This window comes from Labrus mixtus, chromosome 6 (genome assembly GCF_963584025.1).
Source record: "Labrus mixtus chromosome 6, fLabMix1.1, whole genome shotgun sequence".
NCBI lineage: Eukaryota > Metazoa > Chordata > Actinopteri > Labriformes > Labridae > Labrus > Labrus mixtus.
In genome coordinates, this window is record NC_083617.1 from 27,660,687 (window position 1) to 27,676,743 (window position 16,057).

Sequence of the window (16,057 nt, forward strand, 5' to 3'; positions counted from 1 at the left end):
AACAATGTGTTTACTGAGATAAAGGAAAAAATGTAGGGAAACATTTTTTTATTTTTTTAAGTAGGGGAGGGTGTGGCACCCTGGGTATTTTAGTAGCTAAGACTATGCCTGTGATTATTGGTTATCAGTTATATTATTACATTGGTGCCCCCCACTATTATTTTTCTGGTTAAATGTCATTAAGATGATTTGTGTGACTAGGAGGGATTCACCTGCTTAGGCTGTAATACCTGCAGGACAATATTCATTGTGGCCAGTAGGTGTCAGTAGCAGCATTGAATGTCAACAACTGGCGCTGTTCTCTGTGTATTGCAGGAAGTAAGCACAGTTGTATCGCATCAGACAGTCTGCAAAGCAGCACTATATGCCAATTCTCATACAAGACTGTCTTTCTGTTGTGTTTGCAGTTACGAATGCTGTAAATAAAAACACCTTTGTTTTGGGTTATGGAACCCACATTGTCATAATTTAGTGTGCGTAACACAAGCAACTTATGAGCTTTAGGCCCTGCCTCATAATATCGTTGTTTCATGAATCTTAATTTTTTTTCAATTTCCTCACTAAGGATTTTGTCTATCTCCTGCTTAACAGGCCTCATTTGCTCAAGTATACTTGGGTCCTTATCAACAGAGTGAAGTTTCTCCAGGTTTCTAAGTTGTTCCTGCAAGTCTGATAGCTTTTTAGCTCTAATCTTTTTAAGCCTAGCACACTTAGCAATGATTTTTCCCCAAACATATGATTTTGCTGCATCCCATAAAATTGCAGGGCTGACCGTTCCATTATCATTATGTTCTAAATAAGTTTCTATTTCCTTAGCCATTTCAGTTTTGAATAAGTCACTATTTAATAAACCTGTGTTTAGCCGCCAAAGAGTGATTTTTGGACTTCTCTCCAGGTGAAACTTCATAGTTAATCCAGCATGTCAGAAAGGTCTCCCTATTTTCCAGTCTTTCACTTTATGGCAATCTCTGCTAAACATGAAGATGTAATCGATTCTGGAATAAACATTATCTCTTGCAGAATAAAAGGTGAATTCACTATCATATTTGTGTAGATATCTCCATATATCAATAAGACCCAGTTCTTGTAGAATTGTATTGATTTGTTTTTCTAAGAGACTCTTTCTTCTCACCCTGTTAGTTGTGTCTAATTTATGATCAAGGAGTATATTGAAATCCCCTGCACATATGCATGTACCATATGTTTCTGCAGCAGAGGCTAAATATCTCTCTGAAAAAGGTGATGCTGCTGCCTGGGGGTGCATATATGTTACAAAGAGTGACTTCTTCATGCTCAAGCTTACCCTTTACTAAAACAAATCTACCCTCTTTGTCTTTATGTTCTGAGATTAGTTCAAAGCAAACTGAATTTGAAATAAGAATAGCTACTCCTCTTTTTTTCCTGTTCTGTGTGAGGAAAAAATAATAATTTCTAAAGCCCATTTTCTTTAACTTCTCATGCTCTGTGTTAGACAAATGGGTTTCCTGCAAAAAAGCAACATTGATGTTTTCTCTTTTTAGTTTTGCAGCAATTTTGCTTCTTTTGATGGGATTGTTTATACCATTCACATTCAGAGACTGTATATTATAGTACTGCATGTGTATCATTCACCTTAAACATATTTACCTGTACCTGTGAAAATCCAGTGCCAGTCCTCACACGAAAAACAAAACAAGATAAAACATTCACTGAACTTGTGAACAGAACCATCCTAATAGAAAACAGGTCTTCCAGTTCAGAGGATTTCTTGCGACCTCTTTATGTTTTAGGGGGAAAGCCACTAGGTGGAGCCCCTCGGCAGTAGCCTACTTAAAAAAAGGAGGAGGGGTGTCGCCAAAAAAAAAAAAGGAATAGAAAAATTGGGTGGCTTGTTGTGAGAATCACCTACATCGTTCATTGTTCCAACATAAATGTATGGGGAGGTCCCAGGTTGTATAGCCGATTAGTCTTTGTTACTGGCTCATTATGATCACAGCTGGTTAAATCAGCACAGTACGCTCGTATGCTCCCTTGGTCGTGCACGCTCCCAGCTCGTCGAGTCCCTGCTGTACTCCATGGCAAGAGTTCGTTAATAGACTCCACTGTGATGTCCTTGGATTTCCTCTTAGGTAGCGGTCCCACTGTGAATCCACGTCTCCTTAGATCCTCCGAGGCTTCCTCGGCACTGTTGTACGTGACCGTGCCTGAGTCAAAGTGTACGCGCATCCGGGTCAGCGGTGTTTGAAAATGAATCTTCTTTTCTTTTAGTACTCGTTTAATTGGGTTGTGCTCTTTCCTCTTCTTCTGCACATTCTCGTGGTCGAAAAACTCTCTTTTTTCTTGAACATGAATAGATTTCTTCCATGCAGCGTGGAGGACTTTCTCCTTGATATTAAACTGTAGGAACCTGACCACTGTTGAGCGCGGGGCTGCGCTCGCAGGAGGCTGGGGGCCGAGTGCCCTGTGAGCTCTCTCAATTCCCAAACTCTTTTCAACGCACAGGCCCATGCTTTCTCCCAGCTCCGACAAAATCATACTTTCCACAAAGCGTGACATAGAAGAGCCCTCAGCGTTTTCGGGGATGCCGTAGATCCTTATGTTGTTACGTCGGGAACGTCCTTCTAAGTCCGTTACCTTCTCCTGAAGTCGCTTTTGACTATTTAGCAGCTGAACGAGAGTGTCCCATTCATCCTTCCCTGCCATGTTCCTCTCCATGTTCCTCTCCATGTCTCCCAGTCGTTTAACCACTTCCTCTATCTTGCCGGTATCGACGCTAACTTGCTGGTTAATTTCGGTAGCTAGTTCGTCGAATTGTACCTTCATGTCTTCCACAAAATGTATTCTGACCTGCGACAGTTCTTTTTTCATTTCTGATTTAAGGTTGTACATACCTTCAGCTACCACTTCACTCACAACTTTTTTGAGGGAGCTAAGTGCAGCAGGTGAGGTCTCTTTGTCCGTCCTGTCGCCATTATCACCTGTGCGCGTTTCGCTAGCATTGCCTTCGTGTCGAGTTTCGGGCTCGACGTAGCCCCGAGTCGTTGTTCTCCCCTTCTTAGTTTTATCCCCACTCATCGTTCTTTGAGTTTAAATTACTTCAACCGTGTTAGAAACTTGAATTAAGGGGTATTATTACTCTCAATGCATGAGCTCCTTCTTATGCTGCCATACTACTCGCTGGGCCACCGGAAGTCCTGTAAGTAAAAGATTTAAGAGAACTCTCATGAGAGTTGTCATGAGAGCACTCATGACAGCCGAGTCATTCATTGACTGATAGTGACGGATTAGAGTCCAAACTCCACTCACTTCACTAAACCTTTAGAGTGAATCAACCCTGAGATGATTCAGCTAGTGCCACACCAAATGTACACTTATTATTTTAAACAACACTCCGGACGCTGAAACATTACTCAGGCAACATTAGGGTTATTAGAATGAGCCACTCGAGCTGTGACTCTGACACAATGAGCAGGAATTAGTGAGTACATGGTAAATGGACTTTTAGGCATCATGCTCAAAGGACTGGAGGACTGTTAAAAACAAAGAACAATGAGTCAACCTTTTTCAGGTTAAGTGTCTTTAGTATGTCTTTCTTCAACAAATACCTTTATGATGAGGCATATCATTCCACGCTGTATGTTTGAGGACTGACCTATGCAGGGTGTGTCCCCCACCCGACCCTCCATCTTGTTCAGCATCCCACCAGTGGAGGTCGCACAGGCTACAACTCCCTCACTATCCACTGCCACGGCCCCGACTGTGCCCATCTTCCCCCTACACGTTGAAAAAAAACAGAAACAGAAAAAACATGTGAAATGTGTATGGATGGGATTCGTTAATACTGACGGACACTTTGCGTAGCTGCCTCTGTCATCACTGTGTGAATGTGGTGTGACAGGAAGTGTAAAAGCAGCTTTGAGTGGTCTAGAACGCTGGTTCTCAACTGGTCTATCCTCAAGACCCACAACCTACAGTAAAACAAATTTAGGATATTTTTCAACCAATCAGTTTTATTTACTGAAAAAATGTTGCAGTTCGAACGGCAGAGGATGCAAAACATGTCACAAGGGTAAAAATAATAAACATGTTTTTAAAGCATTTCATTGACTTTTTCATACAATTTATTCTCATGGCATACATTCACGACCCACTTTGGGTCCCGACCCACCAGTTGAGAACCACTGCATGTGAAAAGCACTGTCCAAGTACATCTACCATTTACTGTGATCCTGTCAGTAGCAACAACATTAAAAAAAAATGTAAGCAGACATGTACTTGGGCAAGACACTTAACCCCAAGTTGCTCCCGCTGCTTCGTCGGTGGCATATGAATGTAACATTACAGCTTGTTTTAAGGCTGCTCAAAGTGGTCATCTGAAGATATATCTAAGCTTTTTGCACCTGTTGGGGTTGTATCAAGTCAACTTTGGTTATATTCTTTAATAATTATACTTAATTATTAATAATATAAATAAAATATCTTTACACTATATTTAATCTCGTTTTGGGGCACCACCCTGTACTCAGGTAAATATAACCAAAATATCACTCAAATCAGTCTCAAATTAGTTATTTAATTACTAATATTATTAATAATTAATAACTATATTTAATAAATTGAAGGCGTGAAATCCGTACACAGAGCCTTTGCACCCAGCTTATATCACAATGCAAATACACCAGTAATCACAAACAACTGCTCTCTTAAATTATAACAGGATTTATTTAAACAAAGCAACATCAATCCAAAATCAATTAACTTAATCAAACAAATAACTATCATAAACTAATCTAAGCAACAAACATTATCAAGCAAGGCTTGTGAAAGGGGTGTGTGTGTGTGTGTGTGTGTGTGTGTGTGTGTGTGTGTGTGTGTGTGTGTGTGGATGAAAGAGAGAGAGAAGGGGGAAGAGGGGGGAGATTGCTTCGTCCCACGTGGTCGCCCTTCCGATGGCGCACACCTAACAAAGACCTATTGTGGCCTTAATGTCTAAAAGACCGAGTTCGGCCCTACACGATCTGTGTCTCTGAGGCATCTGGATGGCCGCGAGTGTATAGATCTCTGTGTGTGTGTGTTAGTCAAAGGGGAAGAAAAGAGGATAGAAGAGGAGCGTAGAGGTGGAGAGAAATGCGTGCCTGAAGAGGCCGTATCACAGTCCAAATCCCAGACCACAACTCGGAGTAATTCCCTTCATTCACAGAAACAAACCAATGGCCGAATTCAAGTTAATACGACTTACACTGGCCTTTCTGATCAGAAGAGTAATACCCGGTTATAACGCTGTTACGCTAAACACATACAGGACGCAACGGTCCGAAACGGAAACAACAAGAGTTTTAAACAGGTAAAACTCAGGACGGGACGGTCCAACAAAGATAAAAATTACAGTTTCTGCTTCAATCAAACAATTGTTAAAAACACTCTCTAAAGCTAATTCTGCCCAGACCTAATTAAGCCTCACTTGTGAATCGCTTTGCCTGCGATCGGTGAAGGAAAAAGGAGTCCGGCGATAAAACAGATCTTCTGTCCGTCCTGGTGTAGAGGCGTCTGATGATAATCTGTTATAGTCTGACGCTCTCCGCGAAACTGAGATGCGTTCACTGGAAAATCCGAGCTCGGGATTTGGAACACTGCTGGCCACGGATTACCTGCGCGCCAAAACTTAAAACAAAGGAAGAAAATTGCAGGAAACAGGAGGTGAGCTTGGGTCCCTGAACACTTGAAGTCAGCGCGTGGAAAGAGGGAGAACGAGGGGAGTCTCAGAGTTTTGTCACCTGGCCGCCTTCCTGTGGGGTCTCCCTCAGGTTCCGGTCCCCCCTTTACGTCACACGTAGGTGTGAAGTACCGCAGGGGATTCTGGGATAAAGAGTCCTTTTAGGCCTCTTTGTGATCTCAGTAAATAACTCAAAGGCACAGAGTTGCAGGCCCAAGTCCATGGTTTGACTGTCCTAAGCCTGCGTGGCCCAACACACCTATAACTAATTAATTCCATTAAAACATGTCCAAACTCAACAGAATCCCTCTTTAAGGAACACTCCAGCAAAGAGCTTGTTCCTTTAGGAAAGGTGCAGCTGCAGTCAGCTGGGACTCACAGCAGTAATCATGAATTCCAACGATGACCCAGAGTCAGAGCATAGAAACCTGTGAAAACATCCATACAACCCTCTCCAGTAACTACTGCTGCATAACCCCTGCTATGGTTGATTCTTGTGCTCAGTATGTTCCAGAAAGTCTTTTAAATCTTTACTGGGCTTCAATAAGAGGCTCTGGGATAAGACTTATGAGTCACTTCTTAATGGATCACACCTTTTTTTTTCTTTCGAATAAATTTATAAGAAGGTCTCACATTTGGCACTCCACAGGGTTGGCATCAGGTGCCAGGTTCTTCCTCCAGCGCATGCGGGAGTACTCGGTGATGAGGGACTCCATAGGCACCTCAGGGACGCCCATGGAGCGGGCGAACTGTTTGGCACCCTCTGCAGTGAGACATGCATGGCTCGTCTGAAACCCAGATCACAGTAGGACATTGAAAAAATGAATCTCTGCACTGTGATGATATACTATACTACTATACTTTTATAAATGAATGCATGCTAGTTTGGTTGTTATTACAAAATGTAATGTTTACACACTCTACTTTATACCTGTTGTGTCAAATCCCAATTCATTCACAAGAGCACATTCACACTCTGATGCACTCCAAACCTGCAGAGAGGCGACCACATGCAAAATAAGTTGGTGGAACCCAAACTCTTGGAAAGTGCTCCTAGAGGGACCATAATCACCTGCGCACCCACTGGAAAAGCATGGCATGAAATGTTTGGATGTAGCTCACTTAGCCCTCTCACCTGCCCCTGGAAACAGGGCACGACCACAGCTCCTGATCAATCAGAAGATGCAACTGGTAGGAAAAAACTAACTTTGAATGTGGATGATGTGTTGAGGTCATGCTTCTCCATGACTGTTTGGTTGAATTAGTAAGTAAAATGCAGTTTAAGTTGGACAATTTTGGTTATGCTAATTTAAGCTTATGTATTTTGTTGAAACTTTATGTGAACTTAATGATTAAGTATGTATATTGTTACTTTAATCATTACATTGGTTTGAGATCCTAGGTTAATTTGAATGACTTTGTCTGTTTGAGAATCAGGTAATGGTAACATTTATTCTTTAGGAAAACTTGGAGGGAAAATGTTTGTTGGAATTTGTTTGAGACTGATGCATGTCTTTTCTGTTTATCTTGAAGGTTATCAACCTATTCCATTCCCTCATATTTCATCATTCTGTTTATGTCCATTGAAACCATCAAACCCAAAACCATCTAAGAGAAAATAAAAATCAAAGAATAAGAAGAATTGAGTTGTCCTTTGCATCCTTCAACAGTTGATCAAGCAGTTTTTCAAGTTTGGGCAGAGTTGTGGTCACAAAAACACACAGAACTTGACAATACCCCGTATTATTATTTGTTACTTTTCTTAAATCCTGCTGTTCCTGTATAACTGACAATATTTCGGGGTCCAGTATTGTTATATATACGTTACATAAGGAGATTGTCGGGGTTAAACCAAAATGTTTTGGAAGAAAAAGTTTATGAAAAAATGATGACCGTGTACTGTCAAAGAGGGATGCCACATTTTAAACCTTCCTGATCAGAAAACTAGGAACAAACCCCGGGACAGCTCTCTTCGATGTTTTTGAATTTGGACTGCAGTACCCATTTTAATCACTAGATGTCAGAGTAACATATTGCTCCTTTAACATCCTGAGTTGACAACATAACAGTTATGCAAACACGACAACTTTGACGTTTCTACCGGTTTCCATCGGCTATCTGCCGGGACAAACACTTAAATGATGCTTGAAATAAAAACTGAACCTACACTTTAATTAATCCTTAACCCACCTCTCCCTTCCTGCTGCAGACACCCCTGATGTGGAGTTTTGTGCCCGCTCCTTTGGGATATGACCCGCCCCTCCATGGACCACCACAACTGGCAACATGTCAATCACCTGAGAGGTGAAGGAGCACAGTTAAAATGTCATACAGGATGAAGCCACATTCTTTTTTTAAAGGGGATAACGTTGTCTTTGCATTGGCAATCCAAAACGCCATAAGTCTCTTTCTACATTGACGTGCAGTCGGACAAAAAGGAGAAAGTTCCCGAGTGTTGACGTGAAGTCATACAGTAAAAACTACTTGGAGAGATTAAACAGAAACATGGGACATTACTTTATTTAGACTGACTGTTAAAGACATTATAATTCATTCACATATTAATTAATGTTGTGATGTAAAACTAATGCGTGCTTTAGGCTATACGATGACCTATGTCTGATAACAAGGAGGGGAGCCGGATACAGCAATACTTTGATGTTTGGGGCAGCAGTCCGTGATGACATTACCACAATAATAAACAAAGTAAACAAGGACATATCGATCGCAGAACTTATTAAATCGGAAATCCGTTAAATCTGAGGGGCCCTTGAACGCATCATTTCTACCAACACAACCAACACCTTGTTCTCAAACAAATCGCTGTATCAACTTCAGACGTACGACTAATACATTCAAATAAAAACTCATAATTTATCATTTATTTACAACATTTCTGAATGAAATTCCGCCTGGCTATCTTTACAAAATTACCCAAGGTGTGTCATAGACTACAGTAATAAAGAGGTGTTAACAACGTAAATTATTATTTAAAATTAACCAAAAATGACTAGCAGAAATATGAGATATATGTTGATATAGGAAAACTAAAGCAGGACTTCATTGCTGAATAGCCTAAACTGTAAGGTAGGTTCGGTGTTATAACAGAATTGCATAATTATTACGGATTATGTGGAGACAGTCTTGAGACATGCAAAAAAGACTGAAGTCAATTGAGAGCCAACGCCGTTGTAAACAAGCATTGCGACGTTTCTCTTGGCGTAGAGTGAGTAAACAGACTATCACTGCAGACTATCACAGAGTGAAACAGACGTAACATACGTAGAGAATACAACAACAAATAACATGCTCTGTTATTTCTTTATCCATTCTTTTCATTCATTCTTTTATTCAAGAAATTCTACATGTACCTGCTGATGGCTTGACGAATTTGAATAGTGTTTCTTCTCCTGCTTCGAGCTTCTTCTTCTTCTTCCTCTCTTTGGGGTCTATGGCAGATCTAATCCATAATGTTGCTTCAGCGCCAACCTCTGGTTGTGTTATTCTTCTCTACCCTGCCATGTCTGGTTTAGTGTTCTTTGAACTATGAAAAAGGCTATCCCTCTGTGGAAAACTATATTTTGTGCTGTTACTGTGTCACCATTTCTTGCCTTTTGTAGGAAAATTTGCTGTATGTGCGCAATTCTCAGTCTGTCATTGTACTTTTTCAGCGCTGTCCCCCACACATTTTTCAGCCTGAGGAGTTTTTAACTAGATTTAAAACAGATAGAAATTCAAAGTGGCGATTCTTTAAGACCAATAAAAGCAAACAAGACCATCAGAGACAATGTTGCTATATTGTAATTTTCATTGCCTGTGTCTGAGTCCGTGGGAAAGGCATGAGATGAGACTTTTTACACAAGTCACCCATCCTCCACTCCACTTTTGTGTCGACTTTAGACAGTCGACACAAAATAACACAAGTAGATGAAAGTCTTTGTCACTCTACATCAGTTTATTTATTACAAGGTTACACATGAGCTGTCTGAAGAACTTGTGCTACCCAACACAGAGGCCTCCAAGGAAACAGAGTGACAGAAAGAAGAGAAGATATCAGGAGAGAAGAAGAATCCTTACACTGCAACTGTTTCATATAAACACTTTAAATTCAAACGTCATAGCTGATCCCAACTTACTGGTTCATATGTCAGCAACAAAACATCACAAAAGTCAAAAAAGTACAGACAGATTCCTGTGAATAGAATTGTCTTATATCCCTTTATAACAACAGTTATACATCTGTTAGTCAATACATACTTATGAAAACACATTAGTGATGTTGTTAACTTGGAATCCTTTGGATCAGTTTTACCATTGCACAGGATTAGCATTTCTCTCCTGTATGAACTAACATGTGACTGGTCAGATTTACTCTTTGGGTAAAGCTTTTACTGCAAACAGAGCAGCTGAAGGGTTCTCTCCTGTGTGAATCATCATGTGTGTGGTCAGATTTCCCATAGAACTAAACCTTTTACCACACTCAGAGCAGCTGAAGGGTTTCTCTGCTGTATGAACTAACGTGTGTGGTCAGATGTTGTCTTTGGGTAAAGTTTTTACTGCAAACAGAGCAGCTGAAGGCTTTCTCTGCTCTATGAACTAACATGTGTCTGGTTAGATTCCCTTTTAGGTTAAACCTTTTACCACAAACAGAGCAGCTGAAGGGTTTCTCTCCTGTATGAACTAACGTGTGTGGTCAGATGTTGTCTTCGGGTAAAGCTTTTACTGCAAACAGAGCAGCTGAAGGGTTTCTCTCCTTTATGAACTAACATGTGTGTGGTCAGATACCCTTTTCGGTTAAATCTTTTACCACAATCAGAGCAGCTGTAGGGTTTCTCTCCTTTATGAACTAACATGTGTGTGGTCAGATACCCTTTTCGGTTTAACCTTTTACCACACTCAGAGCAGCTGTAGGGTTTCTCTCTTTTATGAACTAACGTGTGTGGTCAGATACCCTTTTCGGTTAAATCTTTTACCACAATCAGAGCAGCTGTAGGGTTTCTCTCCTTTATGAACTAACATGTGTGTGGTCAGATACCCTTTTCGGTTTAACCTTTTACCACACTCAGAGCAGCTGTAGGGTTTCTCTCTTTTATGAACTAACATGTGTGTGGTCAGATACCCTTTTCGGTTAAATCTTTTACCACACTCCGAGCACCTGTGTGGTCTCTCACAAGACTTTAGTTTCTTATTTTTCAAGTTTAATTCTGACAGATGTTCTCCTGTCTCTTGCCAATCATCATTGTCATCAGTCTCAGGTTCATAAGAGTCTTCAGTCTCGACCTCAGTCTCTGGTTGTAAACGTCTCTCTGGATCTGAGTCTCTCTCTGGTTCTGCTCCTCCACAGTCCTCTCCATCAACTCCTGTTTCCATCTGTTCAGTTTGTCTCTGATGAAGCTGTGAGGACTGAGGTTTCTCTTCATCATCTTCACTCTTCACAGAGACAGAAGTGAAGGGGAACTTGGTGGTATCAGCCTCCTCCAGTCCTTGAAGCTGTTCTTCCTCCTGACTGATCCACAGTTCCTCATGTTCTTCTTTAATGTATTGGGGCTTAGTGTCCTCCTGGTCCAGAATGTGGCTCCACTCCTGCTGCTCAGATGGAAGTTCTTCTTTACTCACCAATAACTGCTGGACATCTGCAGGACACAGTAAACAAACATTAACAGTACTCACACTGCTTTTTGAAGCAGGAGCTGGCTGCTACTAACAATGCGCTATAAGGCAGTGGGTGCGCATTGTAGCTGTTCCCACTCAACGTTCTTGAAGCCAAAATACGCCCCTTCCATCTTGCAATTTTGGAGCCAGAGTCTGCGCAGTCGGGTCCGGCGGGAGCAGCCCTGGTGGCACGCACTGCCCATTTAGCGTACTGCCCTGATGACTTACGCAGCCCACCTACGTCGACCCCACTTTAACAGACTGTAAAGTTATATAATGTAGACCATCAGGACATATTCTATTTTACTTTAACAGACTGTAAAGTAAAGGGGTGGGGGTGGTACGGGGGTGGGGGTGGTACGGTGTTGTGTGGGAGTCACGCATACCACAGACATTTTGTAGCTGTGAAAAGAACTGGTTTTCAAACTCTCTTCCCATATCATGATGGATTCTTGCTGGAAAACCAAAGTTGAGGGCAAAGTGATTGAAGACTTTGTCGACCACTGTTTTTGCTGACTTGTTTTTTGTTGCATATGCTTGTGCAAAGTGTGTGAAGTGGTCCACTACCACTAAAATATACTCATAGCCATGCTTGCAGGTCTCAAGATGTAAAAAGTCTATGGATACAAGCTCAAAGGGGTAAGTAGTGGTGATTGAGGTCATTGGAGCTCTTGTTACCTTGCTTGGTCGTTTCCTCTTCAGGCATTCACAGACTTGCATTACAAAGTGCTCCACATTGCTTTGCATCCGGGGCCAGTAGAACCTGTCTCTTATTAAACCCAAAGTCCTTTCTGCCCCCAAATGTCCCATTTCTTTGTGCAGTTCTTTGAATACAGTCTCATGGTGTTCTTTGGGAAGAAGGAGCTGATCCCTGCCATTAGCTCTCCTGTAAAGAACTCCATCCTCATTTCCATGCAAGTTCCACTGTCGCAACAGGATTCGGACATCAGGTAGTTCTGCTTTCAGAGTGCGGCCCTTTGGCAGATAGTTGTTGGCTTTAAAGTGCAGGAAGCGACTTATCACAGGATCTTTTTCCTGACTTGTTCTAATCTCCTCTTGTGAGAGAGATTTTCCTGTAGACAGTGATATGATGTCCTGCACTAAGCTGATAGCATTCTGGCTGGCAACAGTGTGTTCAACAAGAAGGAGCTCTCCCTTAGTAGCACTGCACTTTCTACAGCAGCTCTGATGACATCCTGTTTTACTTCTGCTGTGCACTGTGCCATGTACTGGTTGATATCAAAGGGTAACCGGGAGAGACCGTCCGCATCCGCATTTTGTTTTCCTGCTCTGTATCTGATCGTAAAGTTGAAGTCAGCCAATTCACCCACCCATCTGTGGCCTGTTGCGTTCAGTTTGGCTGTTGTGAGGACATATGTTAGTGGGTTATTGTCTGTGTATACAACAAAATGTGGGGCATAATAAAGATAGCCCACTTTAAAGCAAGAAATTCAAGCTTTCCTGAATGCATATGATAGTTTTTCTCAGGGGGTGTTAGTGTTCGTGAGCCATATGCGATCACTTTCATCATGCCTTCTTTTTTCTGGTATAACACAGCTCCTAGGCCATCTTGTGAAGCATCACAGTGGAGTGTGAATGGTTCTGCAAAATCAGGATAGCCTAAAATAGGCGGCTCTGTTAGGTTGTCAATCAGCCTATTTAAAGCTTCTTGATGACTCTAAGTCCATGAAATAGGTGTGCTGGGTGGTGGCCTGGTTTGTTGTTTTGCACTAACCTTATTTGCTTTTGCTCTTGATGCAGGTGGTGGAGTTCTGTCGGATGGTAAGGTCAGAAGCTGGTACAGCGGTTTTGCCACCTTAGAGAAATTTGGAATGTAGGCTCTGTAGTAAGATAGGAAGCCAAGGACTCTACTCAGCTCCCCTACTGTTGAAGATGGCTTGTCTCTGAGTGCCTGGACAGGAGCTATCTCAGCTGGATCCACTGAATATCCCTCCTTTGAAACCATCCGTCCCAGAAAACGCTTGCGCTTGAAGACATCACATTTTTGAGGACTGAGTTTGACACCATGTTTCTGATATCTCTGCAAGACATCTCTGATGTGGTCCACATGGTTGTCAAATGAGGGGGAGTGAACAAGGTTGTTGTCCAGATAAGGCTGACAGGTGACATCACGAAGGCCCCTCAGGCAGTCCTCCATACTTCTCTGGAACTCTGCTGGAGCTGAGCTGAGACCAAATGGGATGCGGTTCCACTGGTACAAGCCCCAGGGTGTGATAAAGGCTGTCAGAGGGCGGCTTTCAGGGTCCAGGAACCCCTGGTGATACGCTTTTCCCTGATCAAGGACGGAAAACCAAGAGCTGCCAGATAGGGTCTAGCATATCCTGGATCCTTGGAATGGGATGCCTATCTGGTAAAGACTTTTGTTGAGCTCCCTGTAATTACAGCACAGTCTCAGCTCACCTGACTTCTTTCGGACACACACAATCGGGGAGGAGTAGGGTGCCCTTGACTCAGTAATCCACCCTCAATGAAACATTGGGAACAAACAGGTTTTGTCCTGCAAATCTGGCTCCAACATGTGCTAGGACATAAGTGGTAGTTATCTGTTCAGCAGCCAGGCGTTTGCCTCTCTTCCCTGTCTGTACTGTCCCCACACTTTGGCTTGGGTCTGACAACTGTAGTAGCTTAAGCATCGATTTAGCTGTTTTCACTGACACAGAGAAAATTCTGCTGATGTTCTGAATGCTTTGTGATTTCGACTTTTGCTTCCCCCACTTAGCAATCAGTTCTTCAATCACGTTGTATCCAATAATAGGCTGCTCTGCAACGTTGGGGTCACTGGATACAAGCATTGGAACATGGAGTGTCTTTTCTGCATGTGTGTCACAGTCCAAAAAAACCTCTGTCTCTATCCAGCCATCATATGGGATCTCACTCCCATTTGCAGCTACTGCAACCAGTGGTTCTGTCCCCTGAATCTCAGCAAGTGGCCTGACGGTGCTGTGTGGGAGATGTTGTTTCCGCCACTCATTGTTAATACGACTTGCCTGAGCTCCAGTGTCCCACAGAGCCTGAACTGGAACATTGTCTAGGTGACACTGGACTGTGCATCTTCTCCCTATAAGACCAATAAGCTTTGATTGGCACTGTGAGGGCATGTACCCGGTAGTTGTCTCACTTGCAGGTCTAGTGTTGTCCTGCGGTGGGATGGCAGAGAAGCTTTCTATGTGAACACTTTGTGGCTTTGTTGGAGCTGAAGAGGTATTTTGCAGGGAAATATTATTTACTTGGGACCTGGAGAGTGGATAGGCTACTGTTGGTCCCTTCTCAGAAGCCCCCTCCCGTTTCCCGACATGGCTCTGTTCTGTCTGCAGCCACGAGAAAGATGGCCATCCTGCCCACAGCGATAACAGTGTCTGCATGTGTCACTAACCTGAGCTTCTCTACATGTCTGGCATCCTCTTGTCCATCTCGCTGCTGGTGATGGCGGGTTGACAGGGTTGGGCTTTGACTTTGTTGCCTCTAACGTCTCATTGAACAGCTTTTTTACTTCAAGAACATCAGTTTTGAGACCCTCAATCAGCTTCACAGTCTCTGTATCTGGCTCTTTACTTTGACTTTCTTTTTGTTTTTTAATGGCGACTCTCCCACTCTCTGCCATCTGTGTTTCATGTTTTTTGTCGGTTTCACTGTTGAAAGATAATTGACTGTGGTCAACTAGCAGCTCAGCGTGAATCATCTTAATGACATTTAACCAGAAAAATAATAGTGGGGGGCACCAATGTAATAATATAACTGATAACCAATAATCACAGGCATAGTCTTAGCTACTAAAATACCCAGGGTGCCACACTTGCATGGAGACTTAGAAAACAGCTAGCTGAGAATACAATTCACAAAATTAGAGACCCTGTTACAAATAAGTTTACTAATAAATTAGAGGAAATTCAAAATGCGTTTGAAAAGTACTATACACTACTATACACACAACCGGACAGAGCAGACGGACTCACAATTAAAAAATGTCTTGCTTCATTAGACCATCCCTCTATAGGTAAAAAACAAAATGACAAGCTAGTCACTGAAATGTCTACCGAGGAAATTGATAGTGCAATCTCAAATATAAATGCCAATAAATCACCAGGCTGTGACGGATTCCCTCCAGAATGGTATAAGTACATGAGAGAATCTCTGATTCCCTTATTAAAAGCCTCTTTTAACTATACTTTAAGGGGTGGAGCTCTCCCACCATCATGGAACGAGGCATTTATTTCAGTCATACCAAAGGAGGGTAAAGATAAAACAGACTGCAAAGGTTATAGACCAATAAGTGTTTTAAACGTAGATTATAAGCTGTATGCAGCAATATTAGCTAAGAGACTAAACACAATAATGCCCTCCTTGATAGATGAGGATCAGACCGGTTTTGTAAGTACAAGGCAAACGCACGACAACATAAGAGCCCTCCATATCATTAATCAAATCTCCAATCAATCATTAAGTGCAGTCATTCTCAGCCTTGATGCTGAGAAGGCGTTTGATTCGGTAGGATAGGACTTCCTATTTCAGGTTTTGAAAAGATTTGGTTTTGATGATATACTTATACAATGCATAAGAATGCTCTATTCTTCTCCGACAGCGAGGATAAAAGTTAACGGGTGTCTCTCGAACCGAATAGTTCTGCAACGAGGATGTAGGCAAGGCTGCCCACTAAGTCCCTTACTATTTAATTTCTTCATAGAGCCGCTTGCC

The 16,057-nt window shown here is 42.2% G+C and overlaps 1 protein-coding gene and 1 pseudogene across 1 annotated transcript; both read right to left on the bottom strand.

Annotated features, from left to right (window-relative positions):
- Nucleotides 1–3,249: 3,249 nt before the first annotated feature.
- On the bottom strand, nucleotides 3,250–6,485 carry LOC132975906 (isoaspartyl peptidase/L-asparaginase-like). The gene is made up of 2 exons (XM_061040780.1): nucleotides 6,326–6,485; nucleotides 3,250–3,753 (listed from the first exon to the last, which is right to left on the bottom strand). The coding sequence occupies exons 1-2, from the start codon at nucleotides 6,427–6,429 to the stop codon at nucleotides 3,549–3,551; spliced, it is 309 nt and encodes a 102-aa protein (XP_060896763.1). The 5' UTR covers nucleotides 6,430–6,485; the 3' UTR covers nucleotides 3,250–3,548.
- A 3,140-nt stretch (nucleotides 6,486–9,625) lies between these two features.
- LOC132976092 (zinc finger protein 25-like) lies at nucleotides 9,626–14,463 on the bottom strand (annotated as a pseudogene).
- Nucleotides 14,464–16,057: the final 1,594 nt, after the last annotated feature.